The 26,655-nt window shown below is 38.0% G+C and overlaps 1 protein-coding gene across 6 annotated transcripts; it reads left to right on the top strand.

The window, feature by feature from the left end:
* The first annotated feature begins 1,363 nt into the window (after nucleotides 1–1,363).
* Nucleotides 1,364–26,590, top strand: LOC139827274 (dynein axonemal heavy chain 11-like). Of its 6 annotated transcripts, XM_071805047.1 has the most exons (10): nucleotides 1,364–1,486; nucleotides 3,510–3,650; nucleotides 12,113–12,280; nucleotides 16,498–16,614; nucleotides 18,461–18,598; nucleotides 22,016–22,099; nucleotides 23,411–23,538; nucleotides 24,968–25,082; nucleotides 25,354–25,476; nucleotides 25,916–26,590. In XM_071805047.1, the coding sequence occupies exons 2-5, from the start codon at nucleotides 3,510–3,512 to the stop codon at nucleotides 18,533–18,535; spliced, it is 501 nt and encodes a 166-aa protein (XP_071661148.1). In that variant the 5' UTR covers nucleotides 1,364–1,486; the 3' UTR covers nucleotides 18,536–18,598; nucleotides 22,016–22,099; nucleotides 23,411–23,538; nucleotides 24,968–25,082; nucleotides 25,354–25,476; nucleotides 25,916–26,590. The 6 variants fall into 6 exon arrangements, 3 of the variants coding, with proteins under 3 accessions (XP_071661148.1, XP_071661146.1, XP_071661147.1); XM_071805045.1 differs by lacking the exon at nucleotides 18,461–18,598; XM_071805046.1 differs by lacking the exons at nucleotides 1,364–1,486; nucleotides 18,461–18,598 and adding an exon at nucleotides 1,500–1,797.
* Nucleotides 26,591–26,655: the final 65 nt, after the last annotated feature.

Here is a 26,655-nt window from a genome sequence, read left to right as displayed (position 1 = left end):
GAAGAAATACAGCGTCTTCGGTACTGCAGAAGAATGAGAGAAAAAATCATCAAGGCACACTAGTTTATTGCACAAAGTGAGAGGGAAAGCCAGCTCCCTAGGTCTGTCAGGCAGCAGCTGGCAGGCAGTGGATTGCTGTTGATAAGGGTTACCTTGCTATTTGTGCTTAATTTTCATGAGAGCTTTAATGCAGCAGAGAAGGGCTCTGCACAGTCAGAGCTTTGCCCACCTACAGGTACTGGTTTCTTGGATACACTGGTAGTTGAGCTCAGCTTATAGTCAACATTTTGGTTTTTTCCTTGGTGCAACCTGGTTTTCTTAAAAAAAAACTCCTTAATCACAGAGATCTTGTAGATGCCCATGCCAGGAGCATGCACATATTTTATAATGGCACTGTTGCATTAGTCACATGGGGGAAAACAACTTTTTCTGAGATGAGTAGCCATCTACAGAGGTGCTCTACAGTTTAGCTGACCAGCAAGACGGCTGGCCACCATTTGCTGACAAAGGAATGAGCAGCCTGTATGGGCCAAACTGAAGAAACCTTGGAGAGAAACCCATCACATGCCAAATAAAACTGTCTTTCTTTCCAGCTGACATGATGGATGTTTTTCTCAAACATCTACAGATTTTTTGCTTTCACTGTGTTGAAAACATACTCTGCAAATATCTGTATTTTGTTTGTGCTTAATCAGAAACAATTAGCCAGCTCGAGCAGCTGTGAAGTTGTGAAGGCCATCACTAGTGACCTGTTTCTGCTGCTGTTACAAAAGCAAATCAAGGAGAAGTTTTAAATCGCGATAGGAAATATTTATTATGCAGAGCGTGTAACTTCAGAAAGCAGCTCTCCTCACACCACTGTCTAAGAGGCAGTTACTTTTCCCATGACCTGAAGTTTAACTAAGAGCTGTCCAAATAAAGTCATGATAGCTGTGACGTTTCCTTCCAAGCCCCTGTCCCTGTGTGAGGACAGGTCCCAGGGGATGCAGTGACGCTAGCCACAAGTGGAAACTGGACATTTGTGGTCTGTTTTATTTCTAACAGCTTCTATCTGATAGGCTGTCCTGGAATCCCCAAGGTGTGCTGGGGAGCAAGTATGAGCAGAAAGCAAACAATTAATTTATAGCAGTTTTGTAAATATTTGTTAAGGGGTGATGGTGAGATAGGGACCCGAATTTCATGCGTTCTCGGAGGTGGTGGGGAGAGGAGTGATGTATAAGTACTGTTCTATAAGGACCCGATGCTGCCCTCCAAATCCGGTCACTCCGCCTGTTGTCTTCTCCCCAGCTGCTTTCCCCGGGGCTCCGCCGCCCTCCCCCGGGGCTGCCGCTGGCGGCGGGCTGTCCGCCCCCGCTCAGCCGCCGGAGGGAGAGGAGCTGAGCGGTCCCCGGGCTCCGCGCCCGCCAACCCTCGGCGGCGCAGGTGGCGGTAGCGGGGGAGGGCCGAGAACCGCCATTCCCAGGAGGCAGGACGCGGCGAACGGCAAGTACGGGACGGCGGGGAGTGTGTGCACCGGGGGGTAATAAATCGCCGCGGTGGAGGAAGCGGAGAAGCTTTCGGTGTCCTTATCTCGGCTCTGCGAAGCGGTCCCGGGCGTGGCAGGGCAGTGGGGCCGGGGCTGGAGCCCGAGCCCTAACCCGCTTGGGGGAGGCAGCGCCCGGGAAGCGCCGGCAGCCGCCGCGGGTGCTTCCTGCTGCCCCACGGGGGACCGCGGCCGGATCGTGGTGGGCGTTCTCCGGGGAATCGAGGAGGTTTTGTTGTTCCCTCGCGCAGTGCGGATAGCAGGAGAAAGCAGAGGTAGATTCTTGGTTTGGTTTGGTTTGGTTTTGTTTTTCAATTCCAAGGGTTGGGTTATTTTGGAAGTCTGAAGAGTGAAGCGACTAGCAGGGAAGATGGTGAGAATGTCGTCTCAATGAAATTTACTCTTAGCCCAAAACAAAAAAGTTTGGGTTTTTGTTGTTGTTTTGGTTTTTTGTTCTTTGAGGGGGAGTGGGGAATGGACAAAGCTTCAAGCTCGTTCCAGATTCTCAATTTGATCAGCAGGCTCAAATATTATGTGTTTGTGTAACTCTTCTTTGCATCGCTGTGAGGCTTCACTTATCTCTTCTCAAAGCTGTATACATTTTAATAGGTTAACTGTGGGATACTAACCAAGGGTTAGAAATGCTGATGCTTTGTAGTGGTAGTCTTCCTGCCATCCTTGCCTGCCGCCTTCTCCCTTTAAGGTATGTGGTTTGAAGATCTTCCGTGCTGTTTATCTTGACAAAAGTCATTGATTTCTTCTGTGTTGTACTGGCCGTGCGACATCTGTGCTGAAAACTAGAAATATGAGAACTGTGTAAAGCTCGGTCTCAGTTAAAACCTTTGTGGCAAGTTAGTGTTTTCGTTAATGTAATGTCCAGCTGGAAAAATCTGTGAAAACTTTAGTTGTGCACAGTGTAGCTGCCCTTCTCTCCCCTCTCCTCCTACTGATGGAGTTGTGCTATGGCCAGGGCTGTTGCTGTTTCTTACTTTTAGTTGCTGGTCTATGCCAGGAACATGCTGACCTTCTCTGAGGGGATTATTCCTCTGCTGAGGAGATGCCTCAGTCCCTCTTTGTCCTCTAATGGTATTCAGGGAGCTACAACGTGGCCATAAGGGTCACTTAATGCTATATGTGCTTGTTGGTGTGATGGGGTGAACTGGGACCAGCCTGTATTCAGTTATGGCTTTTAACTTTCTCAGGTAGGTTAAAAGTATTTTGCTTCAATGAAAAATCCAGATTCTGTATTTCTGAGCAAGCAGTGAAATTCACGGTAACTTGCGCAGCTGCCAAGTCATGAAATACAGAGCTCTGACAAACAAGATTTTGAAGAGTTAGTTTATTTTTGGACGTGAATACATAATTTACAGTGAGATTATGCTGTCAGAAATATTATTCTGGTGCCCACTAACATGAGAATCACGTGTATAGAGTTGAGCAGAGTTAGGTCTGTGGCAGTCTCATCTCATGTCCTAAAATGCAATCTCACTTGTGTCTGGAAGCGTGACCGTAATTCTGTATCTGCCAGTGAAAAAGCAAGCTCTCTGGAAGATGTGAATATAAATCTTTTTGGCAGAGAGAATATAGATGACTAAATGCAATTATGTATATTGAAATATGGTACTGATGAAAGGTGGTGTGAAGTATCCAGGGATAGTTTTCAAAAGGTGATTTGCATGACCATGTTTCCAAGCCCAAAGGCTTGGGAAAGGTCAATGCACATCCATAGGGAAACTGGAAAAGCAGGTTTAGGAGTGTGTATATGTAGTATAGGGTGTTCTGGGAAACAGTCTTTGGATTTGCAACTTGCCTGTTTATATACCTTGCTTTCTCCCCTCAGTCCCAACAAAACAGGCTGAGATTTTGACTTGTGTGATGCATTGGTTGTTGGAGACCAGTGATGGGCAGTGGAGGTTCTCTTCGTCTTCTTTATTCTGTCCAAACAGTGCCACAGTCAAACTGATAACCTGCATCTTACTTGCTTCAGATGCTACATGAAGTGATGCAGAAAGCTATCAGTGCCATGAGGAAGACCACAGAAGGCCTTGGAATGGAGAACAGAAAGAACCTTCAGTTTGGGAAGCTGTCTCAAACACCACTCGAGCATGTGGTAGCATTCATAGAAGAGGTATTTATAGCCAAATACTTGTAATAAAGCAGTAAAAAAAAAGGATGAGATTTTAACTGGCAGTAGAGACAAGTGATGCAGCACAACTCTTATGAAAAGAAAAAAAAAGTGGCTCTTTAAAAAAAGCAACTACTCCACTCTCTATAGACTCCTCAGAGATGGCTTGCTGCTGAGGGCTTACTTCTGTGTGGCGTGTCACTCTTATTTTCATTTTGTTCCTTTTCCTATAATGTATGTGACTGCTGTCATCTGAATTTGCAGCATGAGGTATATATTCTTTCCTGTGCTCAGGTGTCCAGAGCCATCCTTGATGCAGTGATAGGTGTTGTCCTTCTTGTCCAGTCTATGTCAATGTGAAAGATGAGGGATGAGTCACTTCCCTTGTGGCACTGATGATGAACCGCCTCTCCTGCTGTGGCGTGGGGAAACTGCCACACCAGCACGCAGGGAATCATCACCTCAAACTGACTGTCTGCTGACTATATGATGTAAAAACAGTTTATTAAGTCACACGATTAAAGGCTTTTACAGCTCATAAAGGAGGAAAGCTCCTAAGAGAGTGGTAATAAACAGAAGTAGTATCTAGTTTTCTACCAGTTTTCCCAAAACTGTGCTGCTTCTGAAATGCAAATCGTAGGAGATTCACATACAGGGTTTCAAAACTTAGCTTAACTCCTGATAACTCTTATAAGGCATGAAAACAAGTATTTACATGAGAAAATCTTAAAGAATCAGGCATAAGTAATTAAATCAATATAAGTGCAAATTCTTTTAGTGTATATGTCTTAAAGTTGCATAGAAACCTCTTGCTTTATTAACAACCCTGTGTAGTAGACACTCAGAATTAGGGCTGGCTACAAAATGTCTGGGTTTTCTTTGTATTGTAAAAGTTCTGGGAATAGAATGAAATATTTCATTTTGAAGTGTAGCTGAGTCTACATGAATATCTTAAAAAAATATTACAGAGAGGCCATAACCCAGATCAGATTCCTACCTTTCAGTAAAAATTCCCTTAAAATTGCACTTGAAGCTCCGCTTTAAATTGACGGTGGATCTATGCTTGGTATGAAAAGGCAGTGTCATGAAAGCAAAAATTGTCGTACTGCTCTTTGCAGGTCCCGAGTCACGTCTGTGCTTCTGACCCCTATTATCTGGGACTCTTTCTCAAAATTTTGAAAAGCATTGGCTCATCAAAATAACATGTTTTAAATGGAAATATCCTACTTCTGAGTAAGTTTCTGTATTTACAGATCCCAGGAACAAATTCTGGATTGAGGAAGAGACCAATATTCAGTGAATCGTGTCCATAGTTGGGATGCAGGAAGCAGAAATTTAAGACCAGGACGGCCAAACGGATTTCACAGAACACTTACAGTTCTTATTCCTACAGTTCTATGACAAAAATTGACATTTCAAGAAGGGAATAAGTGTGTGCAATTTATGCCACAGTATTCCAGATACTGTGTATAAATACTGGTGGCAATGACAATAAGAATAGTTTTCATCTTCTGTCCTTCAGTACATTGTTAGCAGCCTTCAGATTTCGGGCTGGTCATTATCTCGGCAGTTTGATCTTGAGAGACAGGAGTTATGAATAGGGGCAGGGAGAGAACGGCAACTCTCCTGCAGAGAAGGAAATCTCTTCCTGATTGTAGCCCATGACAAAACTCCCATCAACTTCAAAGGAGAAGGATTTCAAGCACAGCAACCTGAATGCATCTGAAATCCACTGCTGGGCACTTTGGAAAGGTCAGGGGATTTTTTTTTTTTTTGAAGATTAGTGAGGAAGAGAAAGAGACTGAGGGCAAATAGGGGCTGGCTTAAAGAGAAGAGGAAGTTAACAACTAAGTTTGCAGTTCATTGCTAAATCTGTGTTCATTAAGGAAGCTGATTTTTGTGAAACCTGATACAAGCATTCAGCTGGCTTAGGTATTTCTGCTTAAAATGAGAATGGGATTATTTCCGCTTTGGTTTGATGTTACGGAAACAAGTATCTAAGATATACTTGTCACAAACAGTATCTGTAGCACTATTGTGGCTGTTTATTTAACTAACATATTGTGCACAGAGAAGCCAAAATTTCCCAGCAGTATTACCTGCTGGAGTTTTCAACTTAAATATGTCAGAACTTCCAGTCTCCATGTGTTGCTCTTCGATGTTATAAAAACAATAGTCTTCAGCAAAAAGTGCTTAAAATTATTTTTAGAATAAAATATATTAAAAACTTTTGCAAAGAAGAGACTAAGTGAGAAATGAAGGTGTAGAGATTTTGACATGAATTTAGTGCTTGCTCAGTATACATACAAGGAGTTTCATTTATAGCCTTGACATTTAAATCTTATCTCTAAACTTCAGTGACACCTCATACTGTGATTTCAGTGTTCAACAACAGCAAAATAAACCCCCAAAATGTAATTTTTGCTCCTCCTTTCCACACTGGAGCAAACCCAAACCCTGTCAGATTTATGAACTTTGGGAAGTTTAAGGAGTTTATTATGTTAAGGGTGCATAACCTCCTTCGTAAAGCCACAAATGAACTCGTTAAATTAATGTCAGCTTTACGAGTCTCTAAGGAGCATGCAGCAGTGTAAGGCGTGACCTCTTCATGGGCGAGATGGAAACTGGCCCGAGTGGGAGATCTGGGGAAGGCTTTGAGGAGGGGAGAGCTGGTGTGGGCTCCACCATGCTGGAGCAGCTGGAGGTGCTCCAGTGCAGTCCTGGAGGGAGTGCGAGCTCCAAAGTGCTGAAGAAACCATTTGTTACTCTATCAGGGCCTAATAAATTAGGTCTCAGGAGAGGAATTAATGTTAAAACGGATAAACAGAAGCACTGTGCTGCTCATCCTAGCTTCTCTAACTTGTGGTTTTGCCCACTTGCTTACACAGGACAGTTGAGTTATGAGTGCAAAGCAACAGGTATGCTGTGGCTGCACTTGTGCAATTCATGTCTTCACCATGAAAACAAGCAAAAATAAACCCTGAAAGTGAACCTCAGGTTTGTAACTACTTATGCAAGAGCAGACTTGCACCACTATTTTCCTTATTGCTTCCGTTTGTGTTATTTTTCAGTTTTTTTGTTTGTAAACAGCTCTGGCACAGAGAGGAGTAAAGGAGACACAGTGTAGATGTAGCAGCACATCTTTAACTGCACTTGAGTCCGTAGCAAGAACTCTGTCTCCCTGAACTCTGTCACTCAAAGGTTGCTCATCTGTTCTGATGTTTTGCAATAATGTACTTTATACCTTATGAGGGCCTGAAGTGACTCAAGTCCACACACTGATGAAGACATTCCTCCAAGAAGCTCACTTGGGATGCTGGTGTGAAGTTTAATTAATCTATGGCTTTGACCTAATTCAGCAAAATAACTTTTGTTTGAGCACATGCTTAAAGTATCATAACAAACAGTAACATGCTGCAAGTTTCTACATGCTGTCCTGAGCACAACTTTGTATTGACACGGTATAAGAAACAATGTGGAGAGAAGTTAGGAAATGTTCAAGTAGTGGAAGAAGATGAAGAATTTAAAATAGATGTGTGAACTTGAAAAAAATTCATAATCAGTGCTATGCATTTGCATCACAGAAAAATATCTTTCAAAAGGATATCATGGGTGCATATTTCTAGGAAATATTTTTAAATATAAGCTTATAGCCTCCACGTAAACTGACTTTAAATGGTATATACTAGTGGCTATTAAACCATGGAAAGGAGGGTTTGTGCTATTAAAAGGATTTGTTTATCCTGCTAGGAAAATACTGGGTATAGGGGATATAGAACTGTGCCTGCTTCCTTCTTCCCCTACTTGGAATCTGTTTTCTGAGGGAAGGAGGAGAGAATACTTCCGAACTTCTGAAACTGCTCAATATTAATTTTCAACTGACTGAGAACTTTTACTGTCCCAAAACATAATTTCCATATACAGTACAATTTGACTGAGATTCAAGTATATGTTTATGTGGCTGAAAAAAGAAGATATAGAGCTGATTTTGATTCAAATAGTCAGAAGTTTGAAAAGCATGGCTTAGGCTAGCTTGTCTTTCTCAGATTTAAAGGAGCAGTTTGTAATGTGGCACCAATAGCCAAGTTACTGTTATTACTAATTTGTAATGTTAGTTCTCTTTGTTAGTTACGCTTTGCCTCCAAGTGTTACTACCTGTTCAAAGCAATAAGGAAAACCATAGGTCCTGGCCAGGCTGTCTTTCCTAAGATATGGAACGTCACGTGGAAGTCATGTGAAGTAAAACACAAATTTTGAAAGGACTGGTGTCAGGAAGAACTCCTCATTCCCATAGTTGCAGCAAAGACTGACTTGCATCAAATACACACTGAAAATAAGTAAGGAAAGACTACTGTGTGACCTATGCAACACAGGAGAGGAAAAAAAAAAAAAAAGGGGGAAAAGAACTCATTTTGGTGGTTTTGAGTCTCAGATGTAAACTGGTAGTAAATTGCATGAGTGAGAAAGTAATTAAATAGTGTTCCAAACATGATATTTATATTACTTCATTTTTTCTAAGCATTAAAAGATGTTTAATGTCTTTTCTGTGCAATTAATATATTTTAAACATTGTAATTGCTCTGTCATATGAAAACATGGACTTACAAGAATCTATATTTTTGGTTTATTAGTTTCAAAAGCAAGATTTAATCTGTCATTAGAGTCACCAGAATTGCATGAAGCTGTGCTTCAAGAGTACACAATAAGGTTATTCTGTTGAATTACTTTTTAAATGTGTTTCCAATAGATTGCATTTCTCTGTTTCCTTGAGTGAACTGTACCCTTATCATAAAAGGCCTCATCATTTTCAATGAGATTGGTACTAATCTGAAAGGATGGCATCAAAAAGGAGCATGGCACTTATTGTGATATGTGTCTCTTACATATAGCAACAGCAATAACATGAGTCATGTCCCAGAGAACTCACTGTTTAAGTAAACCAAAGGCTTGATTTCAGTTTAGGGCTGGCTGTGTGCAGAGGTGATTGATAATCAGTGGTTGAATAAGCAAAGATTGATAATCCTGTCAATAACAAATGATTTTGAAGGCCTTGGACAGGATCAGCTCCTTGTTGTATGTCATGGCAGTGAAATAGGTGTGCCAGGCAGAATAGCTGAAGTATGGACGTGAAACTGAGGGAGAACAGATGAATTAGCTTAAATGAAGGGACTGAAAGGGGAAGAAATAGAGTGCAAAAGGAAGAATGTAAACTTTAATGTTCCATTAGTATTTTATTAAAATGCTTTGCTGTATATCATTATTTCCTCTATTTGTAAACACTAACAAAGTGTAATAAAAAGTTATTAAATAAAATCTATTTAACATTTATGTTAAACTCTCAGCATCCATTCAAACACCAAATTACCACGTAACTTATTTATTAGAAAATTAAATAGTAACATGCAGATTTTTCACATCTGGAATGATTTCAAGGAACTGTTCAAAGGATCTACTGCCAGTAATTTCTGAGAGGGTGCTTGGCCATAGTTTTGTTTAGTAAATAAATCTGGAGGTGTGATCTACGTCTTCATAAACAGCCTTTTTAGGTCTGCCTTCAACGTTTTTTCTTATGGTTTTCCTCTGATCAAAATTAAATTCCAAAGTTCAGTGTTGTTCATCCTTAAATGTAAAGGGGAGTGGGGAGAGAAGAGCTCTGTACAATCACAGTACTGTACTTCCCTTCTTTTTCCATGCTTTTGACAGGTGGCCTTGATCTTTAATTGCTCGCTTTCTCCTTTGTTAAATGCTAGCTTCAGAGTCCTGTTGTTCAAAAAATTACTGAGATCTTAAAGGCCAAAGAAAGCAGCTATTATCCTGCTTCTCAGGACTTTTTCAAGGAAATAGAAGATGGTAAGGGTGGAATGAACGAGATGTACATTTTGTCTGTTTATATATTTGTGTTACAAAATATGGCAAGGCCCCTTTTGCCACTCTGACTTTGCACCATCTCCTTCCTCACATGTTTAAATTGGACATTAACAGGCTAACTTATAAAATTTTCATTGAAATTCATCTGAATGCCTGACAAATTATTGTGCTCTGTTAGAAGACAAGCGCTGATAGACAGAGCCTGATCTCGGCCCAAAATGGCAGGTTTTGAAGAGGGTGCCGAAAAGTTTAGATGGAGCCATACATAATTCTTAGCTTGTAAGGCTGGGAGAAAGAGAGGGCAAGACGTGCCTAGGAGGGATGGCAATATGAGCTAGAAGAATACGGCAGGGGAAGACAGAATGAGAACTATGACCAGGAGAAGGTTTTAGTTCCCCCACCCCTCATCTGCCAACGCTACTTGCATTGCCTTAATTAAAAATATTAACCTTATGTGTTTGATATGAATCTGAAATAAATGTAAATTATACTGGTTTGGGATAAAGTAAGAACAACAGAAAAAAATCTATAGTCCTGTCCTCATCACTACTGGCCCCCCCGCCCCAAGCTTACTGCATGCAGACAGTGTTATTCATGAATCCTGGTTCTCTCTTTCAGGTTATTCATGTTACTATCCAGAATTATACGTTAGCTACGCATGTGTCCTAGGTTTGATTCTGAGGTTGGGGGAAGCCCTCTAGTGTTAATTTACTAAATGAAAAAATCTAGAAGTACTTATGTTGGCACTTCTGTATGTGCACAACATATGCTATGAGAGAATTAGTAGCCGAAGGCTGTGGAGATGTTATGGCAAACAGGCGAATACATTTCCAATATAATTTTATTGGGGCAGAAAAGTCACTTCATTGTTAATTCTTGAAAGTTCACTGTACAAAAGATGATACATTGGGGTCAGTCTAGCTGGAGGAATTTGTAACAGGTGGAATATAATATGGGAGTATCTCAAAAGTGAGAGATGCATGGTGAGATACTTTACAAACTAGGATAGTTACGGATAACAATTTTAAAAGATAATACATATTATTTTTGTGTTCTTATACAAAGTGGAAAGTAACTTTATGATTAATATCATGACTGAATTTTTAAAAGTTACTTTTAAAAAAAATTTTCTTCTTCATTCCATGTAGTCTAGGTTGTATCTTTCATCAGAAAAATCTTTTCAAAGGAGAAGCTAAAGAAGCATTGGAGCATGTGAAAATAGCTAAAACTAACTTAGAAAGCTTTAAGAGTTCATTCTTTACTCAGAGAAAGAGATTGAAGAGTTATTTCACCTGTGGCAAGAAGTTTAAACTGTGGGATTCCAGATCTGAGATGTTGTTTTCCAGATCTGATGTGTCCCTGAACTGCTTACTGAAGACTGAGGTATTACCTATCATCTGTGTTGCTGGATAAATATAATATCTGAGAAACATGGGCTATTCTCAGTTATACAGACAGCAAGACTCAGGTTTCTAATATCTAAAGTGCAAAATTAGAGTGTGTAGGAAAAATTAGGAATGTTGAATAGGATGCTGTGCAAGGAGCAGACTAGTATCAGCAGTAAGAAAAATGAAAAACATGTCTCCAAAATCCAGGCCTTCCCAGAATTTTGAAAGCTGCTTGAGAAAAGTGCTGCCCTTCATGTGCAGCCCATGGCTGGGACTTCCTTCAGAGCACGGTGACTGCATCTGTTTATTTCTAAGAACCAAGAAGAAGTCATCTGTTTATAGCTAGAAAAAAATGTGGTGCTTTAGGCTAGTCCTTGGATGAGGGAGTAGTCTTCACCTCCCCTTTTAAATCTGTGCCAACAAGTAAGGGAAGATGAAAAATCTGAGGCTGGGAAAGGAGTGTAGAATATTTTTTCTAATATCGTGGCTATGATAGTTGTATAAGGTGGGAACAGCCATAGCTTCTGGTTCCTGCTCCTGGGGCCTTTTTTAATGCTTTCCTGAGCCTGGAAGCAGTTGCAGGAGGAGTTCAGACTGGCTGCTGATGAAGGTACACTTCTGGTTTGCTCCTGAAGAGAACAGGTGATATGTGTTTCTAGACACACAAGGAACCAGTTATTTCCATCCCTTTGGGGCATAAAACAATTACTTCATTCAAGTGAAATCAGAGACCACAGAAATTAACTTGGCATATGTTGCAAAGGAGCTTGAAGTGGGTTCAATTTTACTCCTCTGAGAAAGATTTATGTTTAATTTTCATAGCAACATTTTGTGTTATGATAATAAATCATGTGTTTATACAGGAAAGTATGTGTTTAGTAGTGCTTCCCCTTTTTAATCTAGGCTTTTTTAAACTTAATCTGATAAAATGAAAATGGAGTTAAATTTGTGTGTTCTATGGGACGATTAGCTTCCACTTGTTTTTTAATCCTATAAGTGGCTCAACCAGGGTAAAGACTTGCTGGAATTACCTGTTGTTCCTCCACTACTGTTTCGTATTAATTATTTAAAATGGCACAGATTTTAACTTCTCACTCTGCCAAACTGAAAGAGAGAAGGTCAAATGAGGCAAAAAGCATCTAAACCGTAAGGTTCGATACTGTTTTTGTACAGGCATACCGTTAATTAATTTTTATTAATTTAATATAGGAAACTTTCATTGACATGTTGGAATTTCAAAAGTTGGAAAAGCTGGAGTTTGGTGAAACAGCGGGGAAAATTTTAAGTGAGCATGTCTGCAGAAAGAATGAAGAGTTTCTGGAAAGCTGTGAAGTTTTTGGAAAGAAAACATACAATCCTTCAGATTATAATAACATGGTAATATTGTACCCCACACATGGGCATTTGTGCTGTTATTTTCTTGTTTATTTTAAAACGTCTGTGAACTTGAAGGTTGTGAAACTGGGAATTATATGGTGCTGAATGGAAATAGACATGAGATGACTGCACAGCTGTGTTCAGTGTCTCCCGCTTCTAGTTAAATGAGAAATTCATTTTCTTAAGAAAAGAATTCCGGGTGCTTTCTCCTAATTAGATGACAAAATTATTTAGAAGTGCTACATGTGGAGAAGCATTCAAATGACTCTTACCAAAGAAGTCTGAGAGAATGAAATAAATTTGGAGAAACTGAAATGAAATCCCCCTCCTCCCAACACACACACATTGCCAAAATATATTAAAAAAAAAAAAACAAACAAACACACAAAAACCAAACAACAACGGGTTATTAATTACTTTTTGCTGTCAGTCAGTTCTGTGAGCTTTTTTTTGTGAGTGTTAGGGTATAATTTATATACAGTTCTAGTGTAAATAAATCAATTGATTCTACTTGAAAAATAGAGAAGTTTTTAAAAATTATTGGTATATAGTGAAGTCTTGCAATGGTAGTCAAAATAGTTCTTAACACAATACTCGCTAACAGCCATGGTACGCATATCTGATAAGACAGAATGTGTATTACTGTTCATAGAAGCCTTTTTTGGTTGTTTTAAACATTTTTTATGTTAATTCATAGCTAGAGCTATCTGTAAAATTGGAAAATGGTGCTTTCTGAAGGATTTAATCCACTTTTAACACAAATTCAGGTATAGAAGTATCCTATTGCATCATGTGGTCGGCCCTGGTGCCTGCTGGCTGGAGTACTCGGCTGTCTTCAGAGCAGGCTCTGCTCCCAGCGCAGAGGATGCTTTCAGCTTTGTGCACGGGGAGGGGAACAGAGGTGCCCAGTGATTGCTCCCCTCACAGGCATGGCCGGCAGAACAGCAGCCAAATTCATTCTCCCTTTTGGCCCTGCACCCACTGTCTTTGAGAATGGGGAGGTGTTGATTAAATTTCTCTGAAAGTGAGTAGGCTGGTGAGCCCCTCCATCTGTCCCCTCACAGGTGTGTGCCCCAGCCAGGGCAGGTAAGGCAGAAGCTGGGGGGTAACAATGCCCCAGTGCCAGCTGCAGATTTAATGGGTGCCCCAGGATGACTCTCTTCTTTGCCATCCTAATCCAAAAGGTCACCATCATAAACACGATTCAATCACCCCAAATAATTAACATTAAAAACATACTTTTTTCTAGTCTGGTTGCTGAATGCACTTGATTTAAATGAAATTCTGGCTCTCTGTTGGATGACCCCCAAAATCCTCGGACCAGCTCACTTTCCTAGGTGTGTCCTTGCCATTTTGCTGTGCTCCTGACACCTGCTTACCCACAAGCCTTACTGGGTTTGCACAGCTGCAGACAATGAGGAGGTGAGTTCAGCCTCCCTGATGGGTGTCAGCTTTGCTGGCATTCAGCTCAGACCTACTGCACAGTGTTTTTGGCAGCACACTAAGGAGAAAGGAACACATGCTTTGAGTAAAGTGTTATTTTAACAAGCAAATTCTTATGAAACAGGTTCAAATCTTAAAGTTGCTATTAAAATAATAGATATTATTAATAGCGTAATTATTAGAAGAATAGAGAAATGTACTGTTCTGTTAGAAGTGGTAGGAAATATATTCTGTGTGTATGCACGCTGATTTTTCTTGCAAATATGTGGCTTAATCCAGGTAATTAAAAACCCAGAGGAATAGTTGTAAACCAGATTTGAACTAAATGAATGCCACAGGTTTAATTCATGAAGAAGCCTTGCAAAGTTGTTAATATCTTTGATACTCCTTTAAAATCCACAGCAAAGCTTCCCCTGTTTTCAGGTCAGGACTCACTATACTGTGCTTCTCAATTTCATCACTCTTGATAAAATCCCTTACGATTCACACTAAACTCCTGCTAATCCCTGCACAAAGCTACAAAGCAGCCTCAGAAAGGATGAGTGGCAGCAGAGACCTACTGCTGATTGTGTGTTTTGGTTTTTTATTTTTGCCTGCCTTCTGAGGCAGCAGGATGCTTGTCTGTAGTTGATGTGGTTTCAAGACACCCTTTCTCACATCTGTATGTAGTTTGCCTGGTTTTGTGTTTACTCCTATGAAGGTTTCCCTACATACTCAGTACGCAAATGTAAATGGTGCTGAGACACTGGAACGACAGTTTTAAGATTCTAGTTAAAGTACAGCAATTATCGTATTTGGCCAGATGTAGATTGTAAGGTGGTGTAAGTGGATCAATTTTTGAGGCAGTGAGTCCTTCCTTAGTGACCTGTCTTAGGATGAAAGCAGCCTTTATAGCATGTTTCTGGACAATCATTGTGGATTGTAAGCTTGTTGACTTTCCAGCTTATTGTGAAGTAAAGCACAGTCAATGAGTGTTAGTTTTCAAGTTTGAGCCATTCTTAGTCACGTATGGCAGGCTTAATGTTGACAGAAGTTCAAGTGGAATACCAAGCACCAATTACTGTGCTATTTTTATTGTCATCAGTAAAGTGTTTGGTTTTTTTCTCAATTTCTTCAGAAACTATTTGCTTTTGGGTTTGACAGTACTAATCAGGAGCTTTATCAAACAGTAGCTGTCATCTTATAGCTAATTTGTTTGTCAGAAGCTTCAAGGTTCATGTTATTCAGTGTATGATGTATGAATAGTGTCTGCATATTTCCAAGAACCAGTTTCACGTGCTTCTGAATAGGCAATGTGAGGTGTTTGGTTCATATGTGGATGCAAAGGCCCGAAATCCAGAAGAGAGCAATGGTCTGGTTGGTGGCATTACAAGGGGCGGGTTGAATCCAAAGAGGAGCAAAGGATGTTTAGCTTTCAGAGCACAAACGTGGACTTCTCAGACTGATTGTCTTACAAGCATTCTTGATGTGTTAAATATATATATTTTTAAATACATATCACACCCAGTCACAGAACTAAATCTGAATTTCTTTATTTGCTATGGAGAAGTGCATGTAGTTCATCCTATCATATGTTTTTGTTATATATGTGGGGGTTTGTGCAGTGTGTTTAAAGAGAAACCGAAACAAACAAAACCCACATTAGTTGAGGGGGGAGTGCGTTAGAAAAGAAAATTGTTAAATAAACAAGTTAATTTGATATACCTTTCTAAAGATACTGCATTTTATTTAAATGTCCACGTTGGCTACTGGTACTGCTTTTTACTTATTTTTCTAGTGGCTTGCAACAGAATAGAGATGCAGCCAAGCTGTAAAGAAAAAAAAAAAAAAGAATATTTTCTCAGAGATGATCAATGTTTAATGTATTTTACAAAGGAACAAGTGTAGCCTTACATATACATGTTACTGTTTGTGTTGCTGACAGGACAAGGCAGAAGATGCTGGAGCTCTCCCTTTAGAGCCAGCATGAAGTTGCATTAATATGGACCTGTGTTGTCTGGTATTATTTATCCAAAAGACCTCATTTGTGACCATGGTTAATCACCTTGAGTATTAAAAAAGTACAGCTGTGCTATAAAAAAAATGCCTGTTGTTCTGTTGTCTAATACATGGTGGTAGCTGTGGATTCTTAAGATAATCTAATTAAATGTAACAATGAGTCAGAGTCAAAAGATACTGTTTACTTAGTGAGTTGACTTCAAGTGTCTGAGTAGCTGAAGTCTGATGCTCATAATATCCTACTTAAGGATTAAAAACAGAGATAATTTGGGCTTGTAAAAACTTGTTGGGAAGTTCTTTGTTTAATGGGAGGGTTAACAGGGTGAAACAGCATAAAAGTAAGGAGTGATATTACTTGACATAGGTGTCTATCCCTCTTATCAAGCTTCCTGAACAAAATATTTTAATAATTTGTTTTCCTTAAATGTCTATATCACTAGTACACACATGTATAGATCTTGCACTGCTACACGCACATATAGATCTTACACTGTTATTTAAAAATAATCTGTATTGCTAAGCCGGTGCTTCAATTTCTAATTCAGTTTCTGTAAAAAAAAAAAAAAAAGCATCACTGTTAGGTAGCATTGATCAACTCATCAGTTAAAATAGTACTGAAAAACCTGAAATAAAATAATCTCAGAAGCTTGTTCAGTGAGAGAGGCCAGCTGTGTGTTTAGTGTAACCATATGCTGCTCATTATCTTTTCTCCCTATTTTCTTCCTATTGAAAAGAAATGCATTTTATATGTTTTTCTTTTTACTTTAATATTACAGGAGTTTGAAGATGATTATACTGAATTTAAAGCCCAAATCCTGGATCCTGACAGATGTCCTGCCTCAGTTCTTTGTATAGGATTTCATGACTGTTCAGGGTTAGAATCCATGTTCAAGGTCAGTATCCATACACATTAATCTGTTCATTGTTTATTATTAGAAAAATAGTTTTGTGCATTGTTTAAATTATACTTTATATGTAGGTAAGCTATTTGTGAATGGAATGCCCAGGAATACTGAGTAACATGTATTTCAGTTGCAGAATCAAACTGAGTTCTTCGATTCTACTATCATTTTAATGATGTTATGAATACAGGTTCTTTCCAGAGGTTAACTAATGGCTGAGACCAGATTCATAATTCATAATTCAAAGAAACAGACAGATTCCCCACTCACTGACATTCAGTATTTGCACTTGACTGCACAGGTATGGAGAATCTCATGGATGGCAGATGCATCCAGACTTTCCATCCAGGATATGGCATAGTTGGCCTGGGTAGTTGGAGTGTGTTTCTGCAGTAGTATGAGTTATTCTTAGGCGGGAATAGTTCAGATGTAAGAAAGGGAATAACTGATCAGCAACAGTTCCTCAAAATACAGGTTAGGAGTTGTCCTATGTAGAACCTAAGTGATATCATGTTATTAAGAAAGAAGTAAGTATGTAAAATTGTTAAGGAGAAATCTCACCTTTTAATGACCATTGATGAGGTCTCCAACAGAGTATTGTGCTCAAGTATAAGCATTACAATTCAGGAAAGATGATCTGTTGATGGTTATTGAGGCTAAAGAAGAAAAGACAGAACAGACATAAATCTTCAAATGCATTAAAGACTTCTGCATGCACGAAGGAAATAATCTGTTCTCTACGTCCAGAACATAATGAACTCAATTTAAAGTACACAAAGTTCAAGTCTGATGACTGGGAAGACCACTTTATGCCAAATGTAATGAATCGCTACAAGAGATTGCTAGGGGAAGTGACAAGCTCCTCATTATTCAAAAGTCTTTCAGGGAGGGCTAGAAAAACATCTCTTGGAAATGGCAGAGGTATAGCACACCTCATCTTGGGGCAGGAATACAGTCTACTCACTCTTGAAGTCCCTTTTAGCCATAAATGTCTATGGTATTGTATGCATTGCACTCGAACTGTGTCAAATTATTGCAAATTAGTTGTGGTAAGTATAAGGCAGTAATGATTAACACAACTACAAATTTTGTGTAAATGAATTTCCTTTAGGTTGTTGCTTTTGGCATTGCTAGCACTTAAATGAGTATCTTGCAATTAAGGCTGGTGTTTACCCCGTTTCTTTCTAAACTTATTTTCTCACTGAATTCAGATAATACAGTATTAAATCTACTTTTTCAAAAGGCAGATAACTTGTCTTTACTCGTAACAAGAAGAATGGAAGATGACTTATCCTCAGAGAAGTCACTTCTGCTTCCCTCTTGTTTGGTAATTTTTTTTACAACAGTAGGCTTCCCACCCTCCAAAAAAATGAACATATAATTAAGACTGTATTACTGGAGGAATATCCTACTGACTTATGAGAGAGACTATATGTGGAAAAAAGGAGAGAAAACAGATAGGTTAGAAACATGCAGAGTAGGATTTAGAAAGAATCTTGAGTGTGGGGTAGATGCCTGGGTCTGGAAATCCTTGTTCTATACTTTCTAAGATCTAGGCTTTTTGTTCTTTGGCATTCTAGAATTCATCTATTTAGTATTAATTCATCTATTTATGCATTAAGAGCATATTTGGAAATACGTGGTCTGTTTATCAGCACATGGCACATAACCATAGTATAGCTTGGTACAGTTCCAATACTTCAGAAGAATTTTAGATGCGATATCAAATAGAGAGTAGAGTATTAAAGGAAGAGAACTCTGATGCTTAATTTGTTTTATTATTTTTTGCTGGTTTTTGTTGTTGTTTTGGTTTGTGTTTCTAATTTTTATTTTCAAGCTCTTAGCTATCTTTGGAAGCTTTCTACAAAAATCAGTAATCGTGGAGATATTTAGCCTGAATTACAATATTTGATTGGAAACATATTATGAAGAACTGAATAACTGCAGATGTATACATGATGAACACCTTAAAAAGGTATGCCGCAATGTGAAAATAAAACGTTATGTTCCTGTTGGTGCGTAATGGCTTTGTTTCTGTTCTAATAAGTAGTCAGAAAAAAGAATGGAATAATTAACAAAAATATACCAGTTACTTCAGTAAACCTTAAATGCTCTAAAGAACTGAAGGAACAAATAGTGACATTTTGGCCCTACTCTGCCGCATCTGTAAGTGTTCATAATCACTGATTTAGTGGCAAGTTAACAACCCTTAAATGAGACATCACTAATCACTAAACAAGTGTGATCTGCATAATATGGTCTCTTACTCCAGTAAATTTAACATCCAGGTTGTGCATGTGTACAGTTCAAAATTTCTGCATTGAAATGTACTCAGTAGTGCTTTCAGAACTTATTTTCAATAACTGTAGAAGATTTGCACAATGATTGTTTGGATTGGTCAGTAACTAACAAACCCAGGAATTTCTCTGCTTCAGGACAACATTACAATCTAGATGATCTTTTGAGGTCCCTTCCAATCCGTAGCATTCTGTGATTATATTATATATTAGGGATTGTAAGGAAGAAAATAGTATTGTTCTATGGTGGCAAGATATTCAAAGATACTTATGTGGGACTTAGACACTCAAGTTATGTGAAAATTGTGTCCCATCTCTTCCTTCTTTTCTGATCCTTTAGTAAACGTGCTTTTACATGGCAGCACAAGGAATGGAAAGCTACTGTAGGAGTATTAGACACACGTGAATTAAATAACAATTAATTAATAACAATTCCAGCTGTTGACCACTGCCATTGCTAATACACAGGGGGTGTATCCTCCTTTTTGCCTAGAGCAGCATCTGCACATGAGAGACCTTTATGTGGTCTGTTTTGGTAGATGCACTACACTGTAAATAGTATTACATAGAACTGGGTAGAAGTTCAACTGTATTTTTACTCAGATAATCTAATTAGTCAATATGAAAACATCTCACCGGTTTCAGTAAGTTTTCCAGTCCACAGTGGAATTTCTGTTTTGTTGTCAATGCGATCCAAGCCAGATAGAGGGGATGACTAGGAACATAAATGTTGGATAAATGTTTTGACATGTACCTTAAACTAGTCTTCTAGTTGCTCTGAAGTGACTTGAATTCAGGCTTACTGTTTTTCTACTTTCTTTTGACACAGACAAAGAACCTGTCAGGGTCTCTCTTTTTATTTTTTTTTCCCCCACCCTGATGGAATGGTGTGGGGGTTTTGTTGGTTTGTGGGTTTGTTTGTTTTTCATTGTTTACTGATTTTTTTTTTTTTTTTTTTTTTTTTTTTTGAGATCTTGGGGAGATTTGTAGAATGAGAAAGCTATTTCCAGGTCAGCTTACTATATTTGAAAATAAAGCAGCAGGAGTGAAGCTGTCTGTTTTACAGTGTGGAAGATCCCCAACATGTTTCTGAATGAAGTTTTATGTGAATGTACATAAAACTACTGAGTTCATAAACCACTTTAACTTAATGATTACCAATGATCCACAAAATCAATTATTTTAGAGTTGACAAAATTTTGAGTAAAAGCTATGATGTAAGAGTATAGCTTGTGGTTAAATAAATCCTCCACTGTTATTTCTTATTCATAGGCAGGTGTTTGGGTATCCTTACTGTTAATATACACATTTTCCTGATACATTTCTGCCATGTGTGATATTTTTGCCTTCAAGATGATGTTACTCTATTAAATTGGAGTTGCCTGAAAAAATGAATGCTGTTAAGAAGAGAGCTGTGTCAGTAAAGCACAAAGTAACTCCTCTTCAGGCATCTGAGGTTGCAGTTATCAGAAGAAAATGCAGTTTACTTGATGTATGTTGAATTCTGTGGTCAGTCTTTTTTATCTCTGTGTTTTTTATGAGGACATGATCAGTGACAGGTGTCATTACCTTTGTTTCATCAGGGTAAGCAGATGGAATTTGTTTGTCTTCTAGTGTTGCATATACTCACCGATAAAATAAATTTTAAAAAAGAGACTACTTGCTCATATTCTTTATTCATGTTCTTTTAAAAAGTCAGCATAATGTGTATAATGCAGTAATCTAAAGTGGATTATTTAGTAGATCTTTTAAAAAGATTGTGAAGAGAGTTTGTTCATATTTATACAACTTTTAGAAGAAGTGGTTTAATAAGTTAAGAGATTTATTGTAAGAGTATAATTTAACTGTTTTCTGTACCACTTTGATTTTTATGGTTCAAATGTAGAGTTTTTCATATGTCTTCTGGATGCTTTGAAAGACAATGCAAATGCAGCTTTTTAACCTCCTTATAATAACTGATCTCAGCTTTTCTTATATTGAATAATATATACAGGATCTGTAGATTTCACTGCCAGTTTTAGGTAAGCTCAATATACACTATAACTGTGCTTTTTTAGAGTGCTCTCTTCCTATTCAAGGTTAATGAAGAGCTTGAAATGCTGGAAAATGAAATATTACCAACACAGGAATCCACAAAATTATTTGAAGTAGCTATTCCAGGCTACAAGTGAATGAAAAAATGTCAAAAAGAAGTGCAGTTGCTCAAGAAATTTGGAATATTAGTGTTTATATTAACATAAGATTTTTGAAAAAAAATATAAAGTTAGACTATATTCTCAATTTTATACTTCAATTTGATCTTATAAGTGTTTATAGTTTTGGGTTTGGTGCTTTTTTTTTTAGAAGTTTAAAATACTGAATATTTTCATGTTGCTTTTGTTTTTGAAATTATAGTTGCTATGTTTTAGGATACTCAGAGCGAAAATATCTCTGTTCTCAAGTTAACCAATTTCAAGATAATCCCAAAACAAAACAACCTTTGTAGTTTCATTTTTAGCCTTTTTAATGCAAATAACTTGCATGACTAATTAAAATCAATGAGTAAAAATTAAAAAAAAAACCCAGAAAATTCCACTTCAGAACAGAGAATTGTACATTGGAAGACTGTAGAAGACAAGAAGTAAGAGTCCAGAAAAGTCAGTGTACAATCAGCCTTGTAAAGTTCTCTTTGCCTCTAGAAGTTTTTTTTCATAGGTAAGGTTAAAAATACATGCGCTAGATTTTCTTTCCATAGTTGTTTGCTTAGCATTTCTGTTACCAAGAGGACGTGCAGGGCAGTTTCTGCCACATCTCTCAGATGTATCTGTATTATCAGTAGATACAGGTGTGTATGTAATAGCACAAGAAGGGTATGTATGTATACCTATCAGATACTGAAATATTGAAACTGTTTAAATGCTTGGGTTTTGGTTTAAATTTTGAGAAGATGGATTATTTTGTGTACTTTTAAGTAGTAGTGGTGTAGGGTTGGAAAAAATAAGGTTCAGGAGCTGTTGCTGTGTGACTGGCTTTACCGTACATCCATTTATCTGTTATGTAGCAGAAGCTTGTCTTTACCAAATGTTGTTGACACTTATCTGTGCTTTCTGTTTCAGGACAGCATTGACGATTGGGCTAAAACCCAGTGGAGACAGATTAATGTGGAACAGATGGATGTGGAGCTCAGAAGCTTTGCCAAGGCAGGTTCCATAGCTGTCTCCTTCTGCAATTTATCTGTCTTGGTGCCACCTCTTTCTCACTCTTCCCACCCACATTGATGTTTCAGTGGATTTATTGCTTGAATCCAGACTGAATGTTCTGGATATGTTTTGGTTTGGGAGCTTTCCTTTAAAACTTTATTCTTCTGGATCAGTTTGCAGTCCCTGTGGAGGTATTATACATGGTCAAACCGTGCTGTCGTGTCTCTGAATTGAGGCAGTACGTGAAAGAATAAAGAAGGTGATTTATGAGAGAGACAGATGAAATTTGCAGAGGTTTATCTGCTCTGATCTAAGACATAGCTCCAGAGTGTTGGGAGTTGCAGCAAAGATGCTCCTTTCTAAAGGGAGCACTCTTTCTCTGTTTTAAGTATTTTCAATGTTTTGTTGATATTAGCCCTGCAGAAGACAGTTCCCATGAGACAGGAGAAGTATGAAGCAAAAATAACAACAGAGGCCCCCAGGCTATTTGTAAGACACCTACGGAACAATAATAATAGAGTATGGAAGGAAGTTCTTAACCTAACGACTATAAAGTTTCTTTTTCTTTACACATTGATTTAATTCAGGAATAAATAGCTTTCATTACATACCCAATCAGTAGTGCTTTAAGAGAAGAATCAGACATACAGCAGATGTCTTGGCTTAAACTGCTTCAAAATTACAACATTCTACTTAGCTTGTTACAATAGCAGGGGTCGTATGCTGTGATAGGGGTGGTAAAAATGAGTGTTGAGATAAGTGTATTCTCCTGCTTTTGCATCAGTCACTGGGCGCATGTGACAGGCTGCGGAACAGAGAAGGTGCTGATCACTGCCCATGAGCTGATCGCTTGTGTCATGTTCATCATGCTTCGGTGTGCATGAGGTCTCCCTTATAGCTTTGAATGGGGGCTTTGAATATATTAAATTTATTGATACTTTTATCTCCAATAATAAAATTTGACTTAATTTGTTGGGCTGTGGTAAAGTAAATGGCTCTGATCCAACTGTAATAATAAAACCACAGTGTAAACGCAGTGTTAACACAGTTCCATTACTTTAAGTGCCATTATGGAAAGTACATTTCCAGAACCTTTGCTTTATCTATCACATAAACCAATGACTCCAATAAAATCTTCCCTAGAATTGTACTATTTACAGCTGTCTCACACATCTGCACATGCAACAGGAAAGCAGAGTTTTCTGACAAACCTCTTAAATTTTTCTTAAAGTTATAAACAAGGTGGCTGTCAATGGAAAGTAATTATTGCAATTATTTTAATCCTTTTCATGCGGTCTTTGGATGGAAAAGTTCGTTTCTGGGATAGGGCATTGGACTAAAAGGCCAAGAATCCAATGTCATCATGGAGAGCAATACTGGAGTTGTGAAATGCTGCAATCAGAGACAGAGACCAGTACTGGGTCGGAAATGTGACAAGTGTAAGTATTCAGTCAGAGAGACCCTTGAGATGATCTTTCATTGTCTACCCATAGATGCAGCAGGACCATCAGCCATGTGATGAAGACACTGCTGCCAACTATTCAATGTGTAAGTAAGTGGAGCAGAGATTGAGGTTTCAGACAGAGGCAGCTTGTGGGCTGAGAAGTGAATCTGTGGCCCTTGCTCAGGAAAAAAAAAAAAAAAAGGACCAAATTATCTCAAGAGTACTATGGTTGGATTTGATGATCTTAAGGATCTCTTCCAACCAAAATGATTCCGTGATTCTAAGGCAGACCTGGCTTGTTAAATTAGAAGGTTCTTCCACACTTGACTCTGTCCCTGCTGAGCCTGAAAATAGCAGTAAGCTTGAAAAGTTCTCTGTCTTGTCTGGGACAGGGGAATACTTCCCAGTAATAATTCATGTTAAATATTTATAAGAAGACCAAGTGATGTGGCTCGAAACTTTTCTGGATAGCAAAAGAGAACATCTCTTAATAGTGATCGGAGGAAATGATGGGCAGAAGGAAATGGAAGGTAAGGAGAGAAAGGCCACCTGAAGTATCAGCCTACTAATACGTTTTTAAGAATTTGTGTGTAGAGAGACTACTGACCTGACAGCAGATAGGAGAAAGAGGAAAAAAAAAAAGGGGGGGGTGCCAGAATAGGGAGAGATGTATACATTTTACTCAACTGTGGATCATATAGCTGGAAAAGTAAAGAAGTTTGTATGAACAAATAAACAACAACAACAAAAGTTAATTTCTCAAAAAGTCTCCCAGAGATTTTCTTCCTAGGGTATAACATGGGCAGGTTGTTGGTTTCCAAAATTTGAATAAAAAGTGTTTTAAACATTTTGGAAAAAAAATGAATTGAAGCTCAACTTTCAGTCATTCTAAAACTAAATAGTCTGGAAAGCTGAAAGAAAACCACAGAAGACTGTGAGCATAACAGAATATTTCTACTCCAATATACCAAATATTTTTCACATACAGTTTAAAAAATATACATTTATAATTATTTTTAATGCTGAAAGCTCCTAAACAGGCCTAGCACAAATATGGGAAAACCCCCCTGCCCTCTCCCTGTCAAAGAAGGCTGGCGTGCAAATACTGTGCCTGTAGCTTACATCAGCTTCAGTGGTGGCTGTGAAAATAAGCTTGCCTTTTAGTGTTCTGATATACAATATGTCACAGTACAAAACTGTTTCAAAATGAAAAAAATACGGTAACAGCATGAAGAAACATTTCAGCTAGACTGATTAAATTCATGGTTTTGGTATAGATCTGAAAGTATGCCCAGTATTTAGAGTGCATATAACCTTTTTTGTTGTTTTTTACTTGGCTTCCGTTTGAATATTGTTATATACTTATATCTGACTTTTCTTATTTCATCACTTATTTTGTGCTCTGGTGTCTCTTTGTGTTACAGGTCAGGCTTGACATACCTTGACATACCTTCTGGGACTCCAGCTTCATGAAGTATTATAGAGGATGAAGTCCAAAGTATGGTTGATGATGCTGTGAAAGAATTGGGTATTGGAAAGGTGAGAAGTGCCTATATTTTCCTCCTGCTTTTGCAGAATAGTGTGTAACAAACTATTTATTTGATTGAGGTTTTTGTTTCAAGAAATTAATAATAGAAGTGAATATTTTCATGTTACCTAGGGAGCAAAATTCACAACCTAGTGAAACTAACTTCCTGTCTGTGGTGTAGTTTACCATTACTGTGAATTAAATACAATTTAAAGTTCTCAACTCAAAATATGGAATATGATATGTATAGACAGATGTTATTCCTACTTTTCTTGTCCCAAGGTTTTGGGATAAATTAGACAAGAACGTACTGCCATGGAATTTTCTTATGAAGAGCATCACAGGAATGGAGCTCCTTTATTAAAGACAGATGAAGAGCTGCTTGAAACTTTAGACCACAATCAAGTAAGGATTTAATTAATAGAAAAAACATTAGTATATCAATGTTATTTACTCCCTTGATACACTTGCTTAGTTAAAACTTTTTTCCTGAGTCTTTATTGCAGAGAGTAATGTCTTATCCAGATGTTAGTCTTGGGAAATTATATGTATGCTTTGTAACTATATTTACTAAAAAAAAAAAAAAAAAAAAAGCAAAACACAAAACAAACATCTTTTTCCATGTAGGAGTTAACAAAATTACAGCTTTCTAAGGTTATATTTTCTTACATTTAAAAGCAAATCATTGAACACTGTAAATGCACAGCATTTTATTAAAAGATATCTGTTATGATATACAATAATGAGTCGAAGGAGGATTAGTTAAACTCTTACTAGCTCTAGTTCCTCTGTTTGATAAATTATTTTGCTTAGTGCAGTGTTTCACTGTTTTTGGTTTTTCTAGGTTCAGCTGCAAATGATTCTGAAAAGTAAATATGTGATATATTTCACTGAACAAGTGAAAGGTTGGTAAAATAAATTAAACATGGCAGTTTCTGTCATTTCCATTTGGATGGGAGTTCAATGCACATGGTCTCATCTAGAAAGTATTTTTACTGTCTCTGGAGATATCAAAAGCCAGTTGCCTGAACATGCAAACGGATTTGATGAAATCAACGGAGGCTTCGTAGTACAGCTAATGTTTTGTGTTTATTTATATATTACATTTGAACTATTTACAGTGGGTTGTTAAATAGATTTTTTTAATAATAATACCATATTGATAGTTTAGTTTGAGTATTGATTTGATAGGTGTGTATCTAACATACTGAATTAACATTATTACGAGAGTCTCTGGCTTACCTGGGAGAATATCAGGAGTGAAATTTGCATTCTTTATTATTAAAATAAAAGTAATTATTTACCTTGCTTTTCTGTTGCGTGGACTGGCACCATGTAAGGTTCACCACCTTATCTTGTCCTTATAGTAGCATTCATTGTTACTATTTTAAATCAAAAATGGATTGTGTTGTATTGTTCTCTTTTACTCTTTGGTCTGAATTCTTCCTTAACTAGGAGGGAATTCTTAGGTTTAGCGTGATTAAAGGCAGGTAATGTTAAGATCTCTGTGCTCTTTACAGACTTTGTGAAAAAGCTCTGGCTGAATAGAAAGTAAGTACATAGCTTCTTCTTGCCTCTATTTTG

Source organism: Patagioenas fasciata, chromosome 2 (assembly GCF_037038585.1).
Source record: "Patagioenas fasciata isolate bPatFas1 chromosome 2, bPatFas1.hap1, whole genome shotgun sequence".
NCBI classification, from domain to species: domain Eukaryota; kingdom Metazoa; phylum Chordata; class Aves; order Columbiformes; family Columbidae; genus Patagioenas; species Patagioenas fasciata.
Note: the sequence above shows the minus strand (reverse complement) of the source record. Positions and strands in the feature narration are given on the sequence as shown.

Bases quoted from the DNA above. Each gene is read 5' to 3' on its own strand.
- LOC139827274 (XM_071805045.1), top strand. From the start codon at position 3,510: ATGCTACATGAAGTGATGCAGAAAGCTATCAGTGCCATGAGGAAGACC. The intron at 3,651-12,112 runs GTATTTATAGCC...AATTTAATATAG, and splicing joins TGGTAGCATTCATAGAAGAG to GAAACTTTCATTGACATGTT. The intron at 12,281-16,497 runs GTAATATTGTAC...TTAATATTACAG, and splicing joins CTTCAGATTATAATAACATG to GAGTTTGAAGATGATTATAC.